Source organism: Podarcis liolepis (assembly GCF_965112155.1).
Source record: "Podarcis liolepis genome assembly, chromosome: 1".
NCBI classification, from domain to species: Eukaryota; Metazoa; Chordata; class Lepidosauria; order Squamata; family Lacertidae; genus Podarcis; species Podarcis liolepis.
The window spans coordinates 125997276-126016950 of NC_139554.1; the positions used below are offsets into that span (position 1 = coordinate 125997276).

At 42.4% G+C, this 19675-nt stretch overlaps 1 protein-coding gene across 1 annotated transcript in view; it reads right to left on the reverse strand.

Annotated features, from left to right (window-relative positions):
* PLCL1 (phospholipase C like 1 (inactive)) overlaps positions 1-18210 on the reverse strand; it is a 196614-nt gene extending 178404 nt beyond the window's left edge. The window contains exon 1 of the mRNA XM_083467622.1: positions 17444-18210. Within this exon, the coding sequence (XP_083323748.1) occupies positions 17444-17629 (186 nt within the window). The 5' untranslated portion in view covers positions 17630-18210. The remainder of the gene's footprint in view (positions 1-17443) is intronic.
* Between the last annotated feature and the right edge of the window lie 1465 nt (positions 18211-19675).

The window sequence follows — 19675 nt, forward strand, 5'->3', positions numbered from 1 at the left end:
ATCATTTTCTATACAGGAAACTTATTCTTTAAAACAACAACTGAGCTGCAGTCTATTATTTGTCTTGTCAACAAGCAGAGCCATTATCATGTTTCCTCTAATAGCAAAGTCAGGTGGTTTGAGTTTGGAAACAAAACAAAAGCATTCAAGAACAAGGTTGCTGATTCATATGGGGTGGGCAACCCTAGGTTTGGAGAAGTGAACGTTTGTAAATTAAAAGGATTGAAACACACACACACACACAAATGAAACAGCCCTGTGAGCTTCCAGAACCTTCAAAAATTTGAGAACCTAACAATATGAAAATACTTGAATAACTCGTCTTGTTGTCTGAAAAGGAAACTTTCAGACTCACATAGGAATTCCTATTACAGGTAGGTAGCCGTGTTGGTCTGCCGTAGTCAAAACAAAATAAAAAAATTCCTTCCAGTAGCACCTTAGAGACCAACTAAGTTTGTTATTGGTATGAGAAGAAGTGTGCATGCCCACGAAAGCTCATACCAATAACAAACTTAGTTGGTCTCTAAGGTGCTACTGGAAGGAATTTTTTTATATAGGAATTCCTGTTGATGCTGCTGTTTGTAGCAATCTTCACTACTGCGCCCACACTGGTTTTTGACACACCAGGCTGGAGCATTTGCTTTACTTTTTTAAAAGTGCCTGTGTGCACAAAGAGTAGAAGAGGAATGTACTGGGACAAGAGAGTTGCTCTTGTTTGTCCCATAGGGAGAATGCCAGCTTCCATGCTGGTGACAACCCAGCAGAAGTGGGCATGTCTACATGAGAATTAGTTTCCCTTGCGCTTTGCCAGACAAGGAGTCATGTGCATCTCAACAACTTGGGTAACCAAGGCATGCAAGAGCAATAAACACTTTAAAACTTATTTTGTATCAGCAATATTGTTTGAGTAGAGAAGAAATAGTCCATTGTAAGATGATGCAAATTCAGGTTACAATCCTTCATCAGTTACATCTGCTGAAACTTCCTTGCTTCAGTGGAATTAAACAGGCAGAACTGGGCACAGGATTGCAACGACAATTATTCCTGCTGCCAACTAACACTAACTTCCCATAATAAAATTTCTAACTGTGGAAATTTTTACATCTCACTTGTGTTTGTCTACTGCCAGCAAATGTAATCCTTTAAACCCGACCTGTGATTTAGCTCTGCTGAAAACACATAATGACATTTCCAAAGCATTTCCTAAATGCATTCAGTCAACTGACCTGTCTTTTTAAATCAATACTTCATGACTGAAGCTTTAGTTGTCGCAAAGTCCTTTTTAATACAAACAGGATCAAGGATTGAAATGCCGGAAAGATCTTACTGTTTGTGCCCAATTGGCAAAAATTTTCCTCTTCCACTACTCACTAAAACTGTAGAGCGAAAAATCGGTGGGTTTCTACAGTGAAGACTGGCAGCACCAGGCTCCTGCTGAGACGCACACCTCTACAGGGGGCCGATTGGTGACCTGCAGAGCCTCCTAGCTGTCACTTCCTAACTCCTTACCCTCCCCAAAACATGACATCCTCCACTTGCCTTGCCCTCTTCCTCTTTGGTTGCAGAGATTGGGCCAAGCAGGAACGAGCAAGTGAATGGGCAGCAGTGACACAGGTGGGAAGTTGAGCCCATTCATAAGAACATAGGAAATTGCCTTATACCATCAGATCACTGGTCCATCTAAGCTCAGAATTGTCTACTGTGACTCTACCAGGGACACAGGTGGCGCTGTAGTCCAAACCACCGAGCCTCTTGGGCTTGCCAATCATAAGGTCAACAGTTCAAATCCCCGCAATGGGGTGAGCTCCTGTTGCTTTGTCCCAGCTCCTACCAACCTAGCAGTTTGAAAGCACACCAGCGTGAGTAGATAAATAGGTACCGCTGCAGTGGGAAGGTAAATGGCGCTTCCGTGGCTCTGGCACAGTGTCCCATTGTTCCAGAAGCAGTTTAATCATGCTGGCCACATGACCCGGAAAGCTGTCTGCAGACAAACACTGGCTCCCTTGACCTGAAAGCGGAGATGAGCGCCACACCCCATAGTCAAATTTGACTGGACTAAACCATCCAGGGGTCTTTTACCTTTACCTTTTTTTACCTTTACTGTGACTCTCCAGGCAGAAAACATTCCCGACCCTACTTAAAGATGCCAAGTATTGGGGAAAAAGGACTATTTGCATACAAAGCAAGTGTTCTACTACTGTGCTATGGCGCTTCTCCCTGAAAGTGGAGGGGGGGAACCAGCTATAGCATAGTCCTGGTAGTGGTGGAACACATGAATTCATGACTTTAGCTCAGAGTCATGTGGGATATTTTAGAGATATGGTTCCTTTAATTCCGATGTGCACTGCCCTGATCAGAACTCCCTCAACTACTGTGTGGATTGGAAGGTAATTTCCTCCGTATGTTGTACTCTCCAAATGTTATTACACAACTCTCAGCTCAAAAAATATGCCAAAGTACATTGAAATAATATTTTAGGTCAAAATATATTTATAAGAGATGGATCCATCCACTCTTAACTTCATGTCCCACAGACAAATAAATGCTTAAGAGAGTATACATCCTGTCTAACATTCAGCTGGCACTACAGGAATGTAAGTGATGTTATAGGTCATGAATGCTTTAACATATTGGTTTGTTGAGCTGCAAAATAAACAGCACAGGCAGAAAGTATTTGCAAATGTTATAGGAAAAAGAACATAATGAGTCAACTTCGGCCCATTGGTTTCCTCTGCCCTGCAGAGGCCAAGGTTATCAGCAGTGAACAAATTCAAGGGGAAGTCATTGTACTCCATTAGCTAAACTGTCATTTTAATCAAGGAGGCACTGGAGCACAGCTGACTGAACAGTGCACAGACTGTTAGGGGTGAGGAGAGGACTTTGTGCTCAGAAAGAGCAGGGGAAACACCTTGAACACTACATTCAAATTAGCCTAACAGTGTGACATGGATTACAGTTATGCAGTCATGTTATACAAAACCTCCCTCTCTCTAGGTTTCTGTATAGTCTCATAGTACATAGGTGAACAATAGGTGTTTCCTTAACGGACACCGATGTAGGAAGCACATACACCTGTCTAGATGGGGATGATCCAATGCCCTCTGCAAGACTCCATATTGCTCACGGTGGCGCTTGTATGTATTATAGCAGGGATAGGGAACTTGTGCTCTTCCAGTCTATTGTTGAATGACAGCGCCAATCATCCCTGGGTCATTGGCCATGCTGGCTTGAGCTGATGGGAGTTGGAATCCAACAACATCTGAGGGCCACAAGTACCTCACTGCTGCTATATAAGTTTTAGTCTCTCTCTCTCATGCTGCCTGAAGAACAAAGACAGGAAGAGGCGGAGGCTGCTAATTGAGCAGATAACCTCAGACACACCCATATCCCAACCATGCTCAAGGGACATTACCTATGGTCAAAACAATGACAAATAGGATTACAGCCTTGACCATCTGAATAGCTGCAACACTGAGCAAATGAACAACATTCTGAGGGAGAGATGCTGAAGGGGGAAACAATGAGACTTGCCTTTTTAAAATATATACATTAATTGCTAGACAATAATTGCTAGAGTTTATGGCTGGAAAGTGTTTGCTCGTTTTTAAGTGCTTTAATGTTAGATGTGAAGGCAACAGTACAAATTACTAAAAGAAGCCATTAGTGGCTATAGAAATATTGATAAAGTATTTTTTAAAAAATATCCTAGTGACAGGATGCAATGTAAACCTCAGCTAATGGTAGATTCCGTATCTAAGCTAGCTGGTAATAAAGTAGAAATTCAAGATCATCCTATTATAAACCTCTCTGCTCTCAGTAAACTTCCCCCATTATTTATAAGTGTCCTGTGCGGGAGCTCTGTTGCTCCATCTACAGTATGATCTTCCCCTCAAACCCCATGGATATCCCAAAATGTATACCTATGCATAGTTAGCAAAGTCTCCTCAGAGATTGATTGGTTCGATGTTCTTCCCCATATTGTGGCTCTTTTCAGTCCAAGTAGCAAACCATTCTAGCTTTTTATTCACTCTCTTACACTGCATGCCCATCTCTGCACATCTGAAAATAAATCAATATGGTGGAGTAGAGAATAGAAGTGGTGTTTTTAGTAATTTTTTCCAAGACTTCCCCCATCTATTGCCTAGAGATGACAGATCACACCACTGGAGGTTGTACAAACTTCATGTGATGAATAACATGTATTTTAAATCATCTGAAACAGGAATGGAAAACCTATTATCCTCCAGATTATGTTGGATCACAACTCCCATCATCTCTAACTTTCGGCCAAAAGTTTTGAAGGAGTCCAAAAATAGTGCCGCCATTGCAGCATGAAAACAAATGTTCCAGGACTTAAATTGATGAAAGGGGGGGGGGATTGGACCATGGCAAAACGGGAATAGTTATTTCAAGTTCCCGACTCGGTGAACCTGCAAGGACTCTGGAAAATTTATCTTTGAAAAGAGAAAGTTTGTTCCCTCTTATCAGACTGACTTAAAAAAAAAAGAATCTGCAAAGTCTATGCATAATTCTTTATGTGCAGAAAAGTGAATCTTCGGCTAAGGAAAATACGGAACCGGCATGTATGTATATTTAAGACAGGATTGGTGTACTGTTTTTATTGTTAATATGACAGTGTTTGTTTGTTTGTTTGTTTGTTTGTTTGTTTGTTTTCTTTCTCTCTCTCTCTCTCTCTTTTTCTTTTTCTTTTTGTTGTATCTGGGGGGGGGGGGGAATGCATGAAGAAGGTCATGCATATCTTTCTTAGCCAAGCCAGGGAGCAACCAATCCTCACCATCTATTCCCTTAAGGCCATATTTTAGGTACTGTACAGTAGTTGAAAGCTTATGTGGATTTAGGACAGAGCTGCTGAAATGCCCAGAGCAAAATGGATAGGCTTTAAAAAAGAAAAAAAGAAGTTGTTCATGGGCAATGGAAAACACATAAAGTGATGGGTTTAAGACCACCGCCACAAACACATGGTTAGCTTAGATGAAATACTGACTTAGCTCAAAATAGAATTTGCCATATAACAGGGTAAACATAAGTTAGGATATTGCTATCCACACACATCTGAATATAAGTCTGCCCCAAAATATCAAAACAACTCCATTTGGATGCACCCATTGATGTGGGATGGAAACTTTTCTGCAGAATTGTTTTCAAGACAGAACACTTTCCTGTGTGTGTGTGTGTGTGTGTGTGTGTGTGTGTGTGTGGATTTTCTTTCATTCTACCAGTTTATTAGGAACAATGAATGAATGCCAACTGGAACTACAATAATAGGCAAGCTGGGGAGTTTCAAAATTTTAATTAATGGTTTTCAGTAATGTTTTTCAGATGATTATCCCTAGCAAGTATGCCAGTCAACATATCATGCACAGTTCTTCAGATGGCTAAAATTTATTAGTGTGTCAATAGTACTCAGTGCCTTTGTTTTTATTCTTAAAATTTAAACAATGGAAAGGAAATGCACTGTAAGACTTAAAGCACATTAAATGTGTTTAAATTTCCCCTCCCAAATATTTCAGATCAAAATGTTTGCGGTGTACTGGGTTAAAATATGAAGAGGGGTACTTTTTAAAGGCTTTGTTCACTAAATACAAACTAAATATGATCACTCCCCAGGGCATGCGAATATTTTCCAATGCAAGCTGAACATTTTCTAATTCAAAGTTTTCCAGAACACCCACATCACTAGCTGCACCTACACTTGTCCATAGGTGGGAAATAGGCATTTCTGGTGGAATAAATGCCAATCCAAAGCATTTGGGGTTACATTTAAATTGGACACATCTTCAAAAAGCTTTCCAAGGTAAAATGGTCTCTTTAAAACGACCTCTCTCTCTCCATTATTTGTGGTATTACCTGTATGTATGGACAAACAAGAGCCATGAGGTGGCACTATCCAGGGAGTATGGGAAGATGGAACATCACCACATCATCATGGAATCTCTCTTAACTCTACATGGTGTTAGAGTGTAAAGTAACTATACAATCTCTACATCTGTGGTAAGAGGGAACTGCACACATGGAAAATGTCAGATGTAAATTCCTCCACCAAAGAAAGTGAACAATACGTACGTGGTATGTAAAACTCAATCTGAGATATAATATCCACCGGATGTAGCCCAGAGTTTTGACAAGAGAATCACTTCAGGTACCCAAAACCTTATGGTTGTAGGGATGTTAAAATTGTACATGGCCCTGACATTCTGTGATTTGACAGTATAGAAATATTCTATTCTACAGTGCCCTACTACAGAAAATATTTATTATTTAAATTTGTATGCTGCTTTTCCATATAAATCTGCTTCAAATGGCTCAGAATAAAACAACAACAAAATGGAGAGCCCTACATCATCATCATAACAACAATAACAACAGCAACAACATTTTAATTGATATCCTGCCCATCTGGCTAGGTTTCCCCAGCCACTCTGGGAGTCTTACAGCATATATAAAAACACAACAAAATATCAAACATTAAAATACAGAATATACTATACTAAATCATATCTAAATATAACATGACAAATCCAGCAATAACTCAATTTATGTTAAAACATTTTTATTTGATTTGATTATTTAATTTCTATACCACTTGATATATTAAAAATATCTCAAAGCAACAACAGACAACTTGAAACAAATATTCCAAAAATACACTGTTAGATATAAAAATGTTACATTAATACAAAGTTACACACACAAAGACAAACACTCTGTGTGTGTGTTTGTGTGCATGCATGCATGCGTGCGCGCACACGCACACACAACAAGTTTGTTGATCTTCCCATGGGTCCAAAGTATTCACAGCTCTTTCTTCAGCCTCTGTCCTCTCCTCCTCCAGCTGCTAAAACACCATTTTTTAAAATCTGGTTCTTCTTTCCCATTTTTCCTTTCCATGGGCTTGTGCCCTCCAGATGTTTTTAGACCACAGCTCCCATCAGGCCCACAGTCAATGTTGGGTGTTACTGATGGGAACTGTACTCTAAAAAATCGCGGGGGGGGGGGGACAGCTCAGGAAAACTGGTGTAGCCTCTGTGCTAGTTTAGTGGCTGGAGAAACCCAGCCGGATGGGCGGGGTATAAATAAAAATTATTATTATTATTATTATTATTATTATTATTATTATTATTCATATCAAGAATTCAGATTCAGATTATCCAGTCATCCTAATGATTATCTGTATTTCTGGCATGCCAAAACAAAGGCATATTTGCAGAAGCATCCTTGTAAACTTCAGATTAAACTTACTGAGGAAGTAACAGATGCACTTAGATAGTACATCTTAGTTACATATTGGGAAGATGTGATTATTCAGATTTTGAAATATTATGCATGTGTCAGCCCTGTTCTGCAATGCTCCTTTGGCATCATGCTTGGCTGGCTGCCTCAAATCTGCATTTACCCAGTAATTGCTCTACCGAAGCATAATAATTTCTGTGGAATATGTAACGAGCTAAATCACAAATCAGAGGCCATGCTAATATGGTCTCTAATGGGGAGAAAAACCAATTTGCTTCGCATAAAGAATGCTACAGATGACCCCTGTGCAAAAGACATACAGTTGGAGACCATTGTTTTACTTCCCTGTTTAAGGCAACCGAAGAAGAATGGCATCAAAGATTGGTCAACAGGTACATATCCTACAAAAAACAATTTCATAACTTCCATGGTTAGACACCTTGAAAAATGTGTACATCTGTTATGTTTTACAGCAGCTGGTGATGGCAATATCCCAGTTCACCAAACAGAAGCAGGAAACTGGTCAGATAAACCTTTGGCTTGATCCTGCAGGACTCTTTTGACCTTTAATCTCAGTCAGTCAAAATAAGTCCTAAAAACGGTAATCTTTGAGGAAAGTATAATCCCTCTTTATGAATGACGTGCTGCATTTTCTGTTTTGCTTTTAGGTGGATTGTGAGAATCTATGGCAATCCTGGCCCCTTCCACAGCCTCCCACCAACTCCCAAATCCCAGTGCTATCCTGTTTACCATAAGCATCACTGAAAATCAATTCCAATTTTTACATCAATTTCAATTGCATATTTATTATTTAGACTATAAACTTTCCTTAAAGGAGCATCAGTATTGCTACATTTTCTTAATTAAGATGCTTCATTACTGAGAATGTTACTTGAACACAATGACCAATTTTGCTTTAGTTCATTACTGTTCTCTAGACAACCATTGTATGATCACATTAATTTGCAGAGGCTGTCCAAATATTTCATCATAAAAGAAATATGTGGTTTCTTTCTGTAGGAAAAGCACATTAGATTTCCTATAGAAAGAGGCCACATTCTTCTTTTATGATGAAATATCTGAATAGCTTAGGCAAATATAGATTTCCTATAATGGCCCTATCTACACCTTTCTCCACAGTAATGCAGTAACATCCAACAGGTATTATTTTTGTAAACCATTTAGAGCGTTTTTATATATTAAAAAGATCAAGCAGTATATACCGTAGATTTTATTAAATAAAACGTGGTGGAACGCTCTGTCACAAGAGACTAGGGCCCTGTGGGATTTGACATCTTTCCGCAGGGCCTGCAAGACAGAGCGGTTCCGCCTGGCCTTCGGCTCAGACTCACTCTGACCCCCTATATGGGATTTGGTATATAAATTTTCCCTTGGCTTCTTTGCTGGCCCATGTAGGACCAGCATGGATAGCTAGCTCGGGTGAATATCTGATGTTTCCTCCCTTTATGGTTTTGATTTATGGGCTACTACTAAAATGTAGTAAAATGTAGTGGCGCTGTGGTCTAAACCACTGAAATTTGGGCTTGCCGATCAGAAGGTTGCCAGTTCGAATCCCCGCAACAGGGTGAGCTCCCATTGCTGGGTCCCAGCTCTTGCCAACCTAGCAGTTCCAAAGCATGCCAGTGCAAGTAGATAAATAGGTACCGCTCCAGCGGGAAGGTAAACAGCGTTTCCGTGCGCTGCTCTGGTTCGCCAGAAGCAGCTTAGTCATGCTGGCCACATGACCCGGAAGCTGTACGCCAGCTCCCTCGGCCAATAAAGTGAGATGAGTGCCACAACCCCAGAGTCGTCCGTGACTGGACCTAATGGTCAGGGGTCCCTTTACCTTTACTAAAATGAGGCTGCATTTTAAGCCGTATTTTAATTAACTGTTTGTTGTTGTTGTTTTCCTATTACATTTTTTTGTATTTCATATTTGGTGTTAGCTGCCCTGAGCCCAGCCCTGGCAGGGGAGGGTGGGGTATAATATTTTTTTTATTTATTATTATTATTATTATTAATTATTATTATTATTATCATGATCATCATCAGGGCTGGGGTATAATTTTTTTAAAATTATTATTATTATTATTATTATTATTATTATTATTATTATTATTATTATTATCAGGGCTTCCCAATTCTAATTTATCTATAGATTAATATCTGGTTGGGGATATAGTAACAAATCCGAAAAAGAGCACCTTTATATGTGGATCAGGACCTATCGAGAAGCTTGTACATTACATTTTATATTGCCCATTGTATGATTCACCCAGAATTAAATTTATCTCCCCTTTTCAGATTGCCTTAGGTCAACCAGATGATTTGAAAATCTGAAAATTAAATGGTTGATGGCAGATGTCAATAAGTGCATCAGCTATAGGGTGGCACTATTTGCACTAGTGTTAAGAAAGATAAAGGCAGCCTTTCTGGATAGTGCAAGTGACAAACCCCAGGGATGCTGATTAGAAAGAATGTTTCTAAATTTTGGACATTGTAGATTTGTCCTGGTCTGATGCAGGCAATTGTCTTTCATTTTATAGTTTTGTGATTTGTGCTCATAGTGTATTGTGATGGTCATTGGCTATAAACAATTAAATTTACTGACTATAGATAAATTACAGCAGGATAGGGAACCTATGGCCTCTAGATACTTTTGGATTCCAGCTCCCATCAGACCAGCCAGCATGACCAATCACTGGGGTGATAGTTGTGGTCCAACAATATCTGGAGGACCTCAGGTTCCTCATCCCTTACTTAGGGTGTTTAGCGCTACATGTTAGTTACCCCTCAGTTCTATGCTAAAAGGAAAACCCAAAACAGGCAGAAAAAAACACACCCAGACATTCACGCCTTTATTGTGTAATCTGGCACAGATTACAAGCAATATTACACAGAAACTGTGTTAAAAATGATATACCTTTTACTTCACTGCAGTACAATTAATGTTTTCACCATATTCATTTCATGAGGGTGTTTTCACAAGTAACGCTGAATATATATTTGTCCTAAATGTATATCCTAAAAATATATATTTGTTAACATTCAGCAGTTTCTTGTAGATGTTAGGGGATAAAATCAAACCCTGAGGAACCCCACAATGAAGGCTCCACAGGGCCGAAGATCACTCTTGAAACATCATCCTCTGGAAATGACTATCCAAGTAGGACCAGAAGCACTGAAAAACAGTGCCACCCACCACTAACTCAGACAGCCACTCCAGAAGGATACCATGGTCAACGATATCAAAAATCACTGGGAGGTTGGGAAGAATTAAGATGGACACATTTCCAGAATGCAACCCGATGCGCAGAAGCCTTGTCGTACTCCTTTCCCAATTTTGAACCAATCAGTTGTTCCATATCCAGTTCTAACTGTAGCTTCTTGTCCCACATAGAGATTTCTCAGGAGACAAATGAGGTGATCAGGCACTCCCATTTCTTTAAGAACTTGCCATAGTTTGCTGTGGTCGACACAGTCAAAGGCTTTTGCATAGTCAATGGAGCAGAAGTAGATGTTTTTCTGGAACTCTCTAGCTTTCTCCATAATCCAGCGCATGTTTGCAATTTGGTCTCTGGTTCCTCTGCCCCTTTGAAATCCAGCTTGCACTTCTATTCATGGCCAATTCAGAATGCACCCGATTCAAAGTGTAAGGTGGACCTTTAAAAAATATAGGGCCCAAACTAATTCATCCAAACTCAGACCACATTCAAGTTGGACTATGCCATCTCCACAACTCCCATCAATATGTAAGCTAGAGAAAGGTTATTTAGTGATGTCAACATACAGGCCATGAGACTTTGGGCATATTTAAACTATGGATTTATCTTCCACAAGATGCAGTGATGACCAACAACTTGGATTGCTTTAAAATACAATGAGACAAATTCATAGGCCAGTGAGTCTTATCAATGGCTATTAGCCACAATGTCTATGTTCTACCTTCACTGTTGGAGACCTAGCTGCTGATAATTGTAGGTGCGGAGAGTGAAGGCTTCCCATGGGCATCTGTGGGAACTGGATCCTGGACTTTGGCCTGATCCAGCAGGGCTCTTCTTGTGTTCTTACCATATCCAGTCCCACCAGCATCAGCCAGGGAAAAGATTAACTTTGCAAAAAGAACAAGGGGGCAAGGATTCATGAGAGGCTGTCCCTCTTGAGACATTTTGGTGTTTCAAGTTGGAAGTTCATGTTCTCAATATGTTAGATAGGTAGCCCCCCCCCCCCGTCACTTTTATTTCATTCACTCTATAGAAGTAACATTCAGAAACATGCAGCCTCGTCTAATGCATATTTCCTCCAAAGTCTCATTTAGTTCAAGGAGGTGTGCACAGTGCTTCATTCCAAGTTTGCTTTATTAAAAGAAAAAGACAGGCGTGTACTCTCCTTCTGGCATCCTTGTATTGCAAACCAGACGTCTGAAATATCTTAACTGCCTGACCCACAGTATCTTATAAGAGCACAAGCTGAATGAAATTAAGCATTAAATTCTCTGTTATCGGTGGCTTTTAAAGGGTAAAGATGTCAGTGAGATGAATAGAAGTCCCTGAAGCAAAAAAAAAGCAGCCCATTAGCAAGGCACTAGAATCACTTTCCTAGGCAAGACATGCCTTCCAGCTACTGAAAGTCAGAACAGAACTTAACCCTTCCCCTTCCCCTCACCATTTTTCTGTTGATCCGCCTCTCCCCACCCACCACAAGCTGCTTCTCCAACTCCCATGAAATGCCAGGTGCATGCTTACAAAGCTGCACACTACACAAGGTAGCATGCTTTAAAAGCCCATTTAAAAACAAAATGAAATGGGGGGGGGGGGACACCTCCTTCAACTTGTAAAACTATCTAGTCAAAGAGAAATATTTCCATTTACAATCTCCCCCCTGCAGCCTTAAGTGGCACAATCCACTATGCTGAACTGAGCAAATGTACAGTATAATCGCTAAACATGCTTCAGTCCTGTAAGGTCTTCAGAAAAAACCACAGCAGCACAATGCCCATAAAAGCGAATGAGGATTGTGCCAGAGGGTCACCTTGAGGATGCTATTTGCTCCACAACTAATAGAGAGTGACAACTTCCTCCATGAACGTTGAAATTAATAAAGAAAAAGCTGGTTTACAAGACGTTCACCGTCAGCAAGTCAACCAGTAGCGTAGCCTTCTTTCCTACAGTTTTTTCTTCTAAGACTGGGAGGCACAGAGAGAGAGAAAACTACAGATAACAAAGGATCAAGCAAGCAGAAGAAACATTGCAACCAGATGGCAGCAGAAAGATACTCAAGGAATTCCAGATCAAAGTTTGTTCTGTCCTGCATGTTGGATGGGGGAGCTTACTGAAACAAAGCAGATGGCAATCAGCAAGACACATGGCATCTTCTATCATTTCCATTCATTTGTAGCACTACATCAGAGTAAGACGTAATAAAAAGCTTCAAACACCTCTTATAAGATTATTAATAATAATAATCAAATGTCCCATCCAGAATACCATTTTTGAGCCTTACAATGCAGGCCTTACCATGTCTAAATATGTCAAATGTCATTCAGCGGGCGTTACTCCCAGATAAGTAGGGTTAAGTTTGTAGACTTACTCTGTACTCTTTAAGCTGACTAACAGCAACAAGCATTCTGATGGGGTTGTTGTTTTAAATTTTGTTCAATAGTTATCATAAATACCAATATCAGTGACATGGTTCTGAAGGTCTAAACAAAAACTGAAACTAATAGGTGTCTTTCTTGGTTGCTCACCATCTAGCTAGGTGAAATTAGTGGGCAGAAGTGAGATGGCCTTTTCCATGGTGGCACCATAGCTCTGTCCTTTGCAGTGAAAAAACCAGGAGAGTTGTGTTTTCATAGTTTGGGCTTAGTGAGTGTTTTATTATTGGTGATTCAAAAATAAATTACCCTGAATTTTAGATTTTTGCATTGCTGTTGCATTTTTGCATTTTTATTATGTGTGCTACACTGAGACAGTTCTGCTCAGAAAGGCAGCCCTTAAATAACTTTTGATAAAATAAAATATTTTACTGTATTTTTGGTTTCTATGGAAGCCGCCCAGAGTGGCTGGGGAGGCCCAGCCAGATGGGCGGGGTATAAATAATAAATTATTATTATTATTATTATTATTATTATTATTATTATTATTATTATTATTAACTGGCTCAGACTAGATTATCCACAGATTTCAGGAAACAATCTACCAGATTAGCAATTATAGAAAGTGGTGCTGTGGGTTAAACCACAGAGCCTAGGACTTGCCGATCAGAAGGTCGGCAGTTCGAATCCCTGCGACGGGATGAGCTCCCGTTGCTACCCGGTCCCTGCTCCTGCCAACCTAGCAGTTCGAAAGCACATCAAAGTGCAAGTAGATAAATAAATACTGCTCCGGCGGGAAGGTAAACGGTGTTTCCGTGTGCTGCTCTGGTTTCGCCAGAAGCGGCTTAGTCATGCTGGCCACACGACCCAGAAGCTGCACACCGGCTCCCTCGGCCAATAAAGCGAGATGAGCGCCGCAACCCCACAGTCGGTCACGACTGGACCTAATGGTCAGGGGTCCCTTTACCTTTATCAGAAAATTAGCAGGCAGCAGCCAGGAATGCTCTTGTCTTGTGTATTCAACCTACCAAGGCACTTACAATCACAACCCTACAAAGTACCAGTAAGTTGTTAGAGGGAGAGAGCTTTACAAGACCACTGAATGGTCAGCCACAGCAGGGCTGAGCAAGGATATGAACACCACATCCATACCTGAGCACTCTAGTCATCATACTAGCCATGTAGAATCAATGAATAGACATACCATGCCGCGTGCAGACAAACCATAACACATGCAGGAAAATGGGCAGGGAGATGCTCATCTTCCATCTGAGTATAAAGTATTTTTTCCCACTTCTAAATATAACGCTCCACTGAACTCCAAGAATGAGCTGTCTGCTGACACCCTACTTCACATCTCAAGAAAAGGCCACATATAGGGCAAATATATTTCTTGGTTTACCCAGAAGTCCAATTTTCATTGGTACTTACCGGTACTCCCTAGTCAGAATACACAGGATTTCAGTCTTAGCAATTCAGAACCTCCCCAGTCAGCACATCATCACTTATTATTACCTCCACTAGGTATGTTTTGTAATGTAAAAATATACTTCTGTGGTTTTCAGAGCCACCACAAAGAAGCAAGTTTCATCATAGGTCACATACACAAACAGCATTCTCATAATACATCACTTTCATTTTTTCTTTTACATACAGATCTCTAGCTCTTTAAAAATAAAATACAAATGACTTTTACATGGATGTGGCTGGCTGGCAAGATAGCTACAGCAAGGGAAAGCTATGGAACTGAACTGCTGCTTTTAATATAATTTCATAACATATGTCCACTGTCAAATAACAATCAACACAATTACTAAATGCTTAGCAATCTGTATGTTGTGCCCCAGCATCTTAATAAAGACTCTCTCTCAAAAACAGGCATAATACTTCTTTTCTCAAACTCTGTTTTTAAAGTATTCACAGCAACTATTCCTTGTACAGTCACTCCCCCACACAAAAACAAGAAAAATCACTTTCCATATAGTCTTCAATTCAAAATAATAACTACACTTGTGCACCCCAATCTTTATACTCCCCAGTCTTAACTCCTATGCTGTTCAGAAGATAACACAAGGTTATGTTTAGTAATTTGAAATTGTCTGAAGGTCCAACTTCATAACTACCATAAGGCAGGCACCCTCCCTCTACTGTTTTAGATGCCTGCTTATTTCAACAAGCTTAGCCAGACATATAAATGTAGTTATGTACACTGGTTCATAACATTTTGCCTTATTTATCTGTGCAATCTTGATTTTATATTGTTTTACACACGCCCATTACAGATCTTTTAAGATTAAGCACTTTAGTTACTGTATTTTAATGCAGAAAAACTTAAAGCGCTGGTGGTAAACTCTGCATGATGCAGTCCTGACCACATTGGAAGGGACCCTGAGGATCATTCAGTCCAACCCCCGGCAGTGCAGGAATATGCAGCTGCCCCATAAAGGGATCGAACCTGCAACTTTGGTGTTATCAGCACCATACACTAACCAACTGAGCTATCCAGTGCTGTAGATACATGGCTGAACCTTGAATGTGTACATATGTTTCTACATAGAAAGCACACAGGTAAAGGTAAAGGTACCCCTGACCATTAGGCCCAGTGGCGGATGACTCTGGGGTTGCAGCACTCATCTCCCTCTATAGGCCGAGGGATCCGGCATTTGTCCACAGACAGCTTCTGGGTCATGTGGCCAGCATGATTAAGCTGCTTCTGGTGAACCGGAGCAGTGCACGGAAACGCCATTTACCTTCCCGCCGGAGCGGTACCTATTTATCTACTTGCACTTGACGTGCTTTCAAACTGCTAGGTGGGCAGGAGCTGGGACCAGACAACGGAAGCTCACCCCGTCGCAGGGATTTGAACTGCCGACCTTATGATCGGCAGAAGGTTTAGACCTGTGGTTTAGACCACAGCGCCACCCACGTCCCCATAGAAAGCACATAGTCTGACTAAAACATAAATGGAGCCCACTTGATGGCAACTTACTGAAAAGCTGCATTTCCTGCCCAAGCCTGGTCAGCTCCTAGCCCAGGCTGGACAGCCAACCAACGGAAGAATCTTCAGATACTCAGGGATGGGAAGAAGCACCTGAACGTCTCTGCTTTGCAAATTTACACAACTGAGTGGGCAAAATTGGGAGCCTGGTTTACCGCTCCTTAAGCATCCTTCCTTGTACCTAATGAAAACTGGACACACAGCAATAATCAAGGATAACTCCAGGGCCAAAGCTGTGGGCATCTTATCCCATAATTCTTTTTCTACAAATATCCTCTTGATCTGACTTCATTTAAGCAAATGAAGAAGCTCCTCCCACTTGATTATTCCCCATATGTGTTGCATCATCTAAAAGTTTTTCTGCTGAGTAAAAAAATGTAACACTCACTGGCGGTTTCCTAGTTAAGCTGGCAGGGCTTATTGTACTGTTACTATATGATTTTACCTGCTTCACTAGCAACAGATTAAATTTAAAGCAGATCTGAAATCAAACTATGGAGCGCAGCAGTTGCTCCAAGCACTTCCAGGAATAAGCAATAAAAAGGGTGGCAGCAGTACGTGAAGGGATGCCTGATTTGGAGTAATTCCTGCTATCCTGGATAGAACCAATTAGCTTAATGCAACCATCCGAGATGCAGCCTCCTCCAAGAACCCTTTAAAGCACCAATGCCAAACAGCATGGCCAAGCCAGTGCAAAGGATGAACTGCAGGCACACGACATAAGACTGAAGCAAAGTGCAATGTAGCTACTCCCTGGAAAAAGGGAAAGTACGAACTCCTCTCTCCTGGCTGTTATTTCCAAGCCTAAGTTAGGAAAAGCAAACAACCACAGCACATGTTGACATGGCGTTCATAAGAACCAGTCATCCAACATCATCCTTACCCGCCAAAGACATTCCAGAGGATTACACATTATTCTGGTACAATAAATAGTCACAGCAAGAGGGGATACAGGTAGCAGTAGATCTGACTACTGTATAGGGAAATTTCCTCTCTCTCTTTTCACCCCCTTCTTCTATATTTCAACTATTTCCCTGCTTGCAACAAAGAGAACTGACCACGTGGTGAGCCAGTCCTCAGCAAAAGGAGGTGGTGGTGGTGGCTCTCTCCATCCATCACCTGTGACAATCCTCTTCCTTTTCAGAAACTAACGATGCCCCTTCCTCTCCGCATGTTCCACTTGCAGCCGAACCTCAGAAAAGAAAGTTTTTAAAGGAAGCAAGTCGGAAGTATCTCTACCTCCCCCCCCAAAAAAATCTCCCTCCTCTGCATGTACCGAAATACACGCCGGATTTCTCCTACCCTTCCGTGAACATCGCCACAGCTTAAGTGGCCTAGACAGGCGCCCCCAAACTGTGTGGGTTCCTGGTTTTCTATTAAAAGGGGGTGGCGCTCGTCGGAGCTGCGCTACACGTGTAGTCACATCCCGATCGTAGAGGGATGGAAAAGGAGAGGAGCGGATTTTTTTTTGCGAGCTCGCAGCAGTAGCAGCAGCAGCAGCATCCCGGGTGCAGCGAGCGAGCCGAGCGGCTGAACACGCGCGGCGGCGCCGGGCGTCACGTGTGAACCCACCCACCCACCCTCCGGCGGCCAATCCTTACCTTAATGATGCTGCTCCTGCGAGGGGTCGCCCTGGCCGCTTCCAGGAGGATCGCTTCGGGGTCGGCGGCGGCGGCGGCGGCCAGAGACACCCCGCTCCTGCGCTCCCTCCTCCGGGGCGCCTCGGGCTCCGGGAAAGGCTCCGAGTCGCCTTCTCCCGCCGCGGGCGCCGGGGTTGCTTCTGCCATCGCGAAGCGGAGCCGCGTCAACTTCGAGGGGCGCCAGGCTGATTTTAAACCCCCCTTTTTTTCTCCTCTTCCCCTTCCTAAAGCGCCGCTGAGGCAAGTTTCCGCGAAGGAGACGTCGCGCTCGCCTGCTGCATTTTCCGTGGAAATCTGAGGAGAAAAGCCGCCCCGCTCGCTCGCTCGGGCTCAGGCGCCCCTCCGCCGCCGCCGCCGGGGCTCGGTCGCAAGCGGGGAAGGGCAGGGCGGGGAGGCGCTAAACTTGGGACAATGAGGGGAGTTTTGCAGCTGAGGAGAATCGTGAGGCGAGGCGAGAGGCGCACTCCGCCTCTACCGCCTCCTGCTGCTGCTGCGCGCGCTCTTCGTCCTCTTTCTCTCTTTCCCTCACACCCATTCACTCGCGCGGGGGGCGCCGCTCACGGCCAGGAGGCGCCCCCTCAGAAGCCACATTGGAGCGCGCACATCTCCGGGCTCCCCGCCGCCGCTGCCAGCCCGCCAACCGGCAGGAAGTGCCGCCGGTTTCAACTCCCCTCACACACTCGCGCTTCTCTTTCTTTTCTGTTGTGTGACAGGGCCGGGGCTTGTGTGTTTTGACAGGCGGAGGCTGACGGGCAGCAGCCCCGACCACTCCGCCGAGGGGAAGCGCTCCGCTCGGCCAATCGCCGCGCCGAGGGGGCGGGGCCGGGGAGGCCCAGAGCGAGCGGAACGCGCTCCCTTCTGGAGATCGCTAGGTTTCCCCGAGGGGTTTCGACGGGGCGGGAATGCACGGGGGTGGAGGACATTAATTAGCCTTTGGCTAATGAAGCGGCCTGTGACCTTTAAAGTTGTGTGCAGTAGGGGTTTGTTTTTGTTTGTTGTGTTTTTATATTGTAAACTCCCCTGTGATCCTCGCAGGAAGGACGGTATAGAAATAATAATAATAATAATAATAATAATAATAATAATAATAATAATAATAATAATAATAATACCACTCCCTTCCCCATGCAGGAAATCCACAACTACTGCCCAGTTTTATGTCTCTTTTCTCAAAAAGTAACTAGCTTTTTAATCATTCAGGTCTACCGTTTGCAGCCCTATCATAAGAGGTCTCAAGGCCAAGACCACTAACGATTCTAACAACCCATAATGATTTCAAATATAACAACAGCATAAAAACTCAAGTCGCAGAAAGTTTAAAAGGAACGCACGTTTTAAAGGGTTCTGAAATTAGAAAGGTAACATTTCCTGGCACCAAAATAGCATCAAAGAACGTCCGCTTGGAAAAAGGCTCTCGGGAAAGGGCGTTCCACAGCCAGGGAGCCACCACTGAAAAGACCCTGTATCCCGTGGCCATTTTACTATAGGTCCCACCTTCAGTATTGTAAAACATACAATAGCAAATGCATTTTCAGTGATGCTGGTTACTGCCCAAACATAGCTTAGTTAACGAAAGAGGAAGAGTATGATCCGAAATGACAGTTTTATTTCTTTTTCACTTCACAGTTAGCTGCAATTTGGTATAAAGTACATCTTTTATCCCCAGAATCCACATAGTGTTCAGGGTTTCTTTCTACTTAGCACCTATAATTGAAAATAAAACACTCAGGGCTGTAAAATTACTGCAGATATGATGCATGAACATGAAAGGGGGGGAAATGTTGGATATTTCTGGAGGTACTGGGAAAATTGCTATCATAAATAATTAAGGGCATGTCATATCTTACCCTTAACCAATTTACTGGTGGACATTTGTTCATGCAGTCCATAAACAAACACCCAGGAAAAAGTGGGATTAGTTACCGGTAGGTTAGCCTAAACTCGTTGTCAGGCTTTGTAGCTGGTGAAGTTCCAGGAAATGATAGGATCTTTAGGCAGATGCAGTATTCATCTCCTTACTCACAAGGATTCATATCCACCATCCAGAATTGCCGTATTATCCCAAGGCGACTTGGGAAGAGCTGTTGCTTTTTTCTGATTGTGTTTTCTACGTGCACTGGATAGCTCAGTTGGTTAGAGTGTGGTGCTGATAAGTTCAGTCCCCATATGGGACAGCTATATATTCCTAAATTG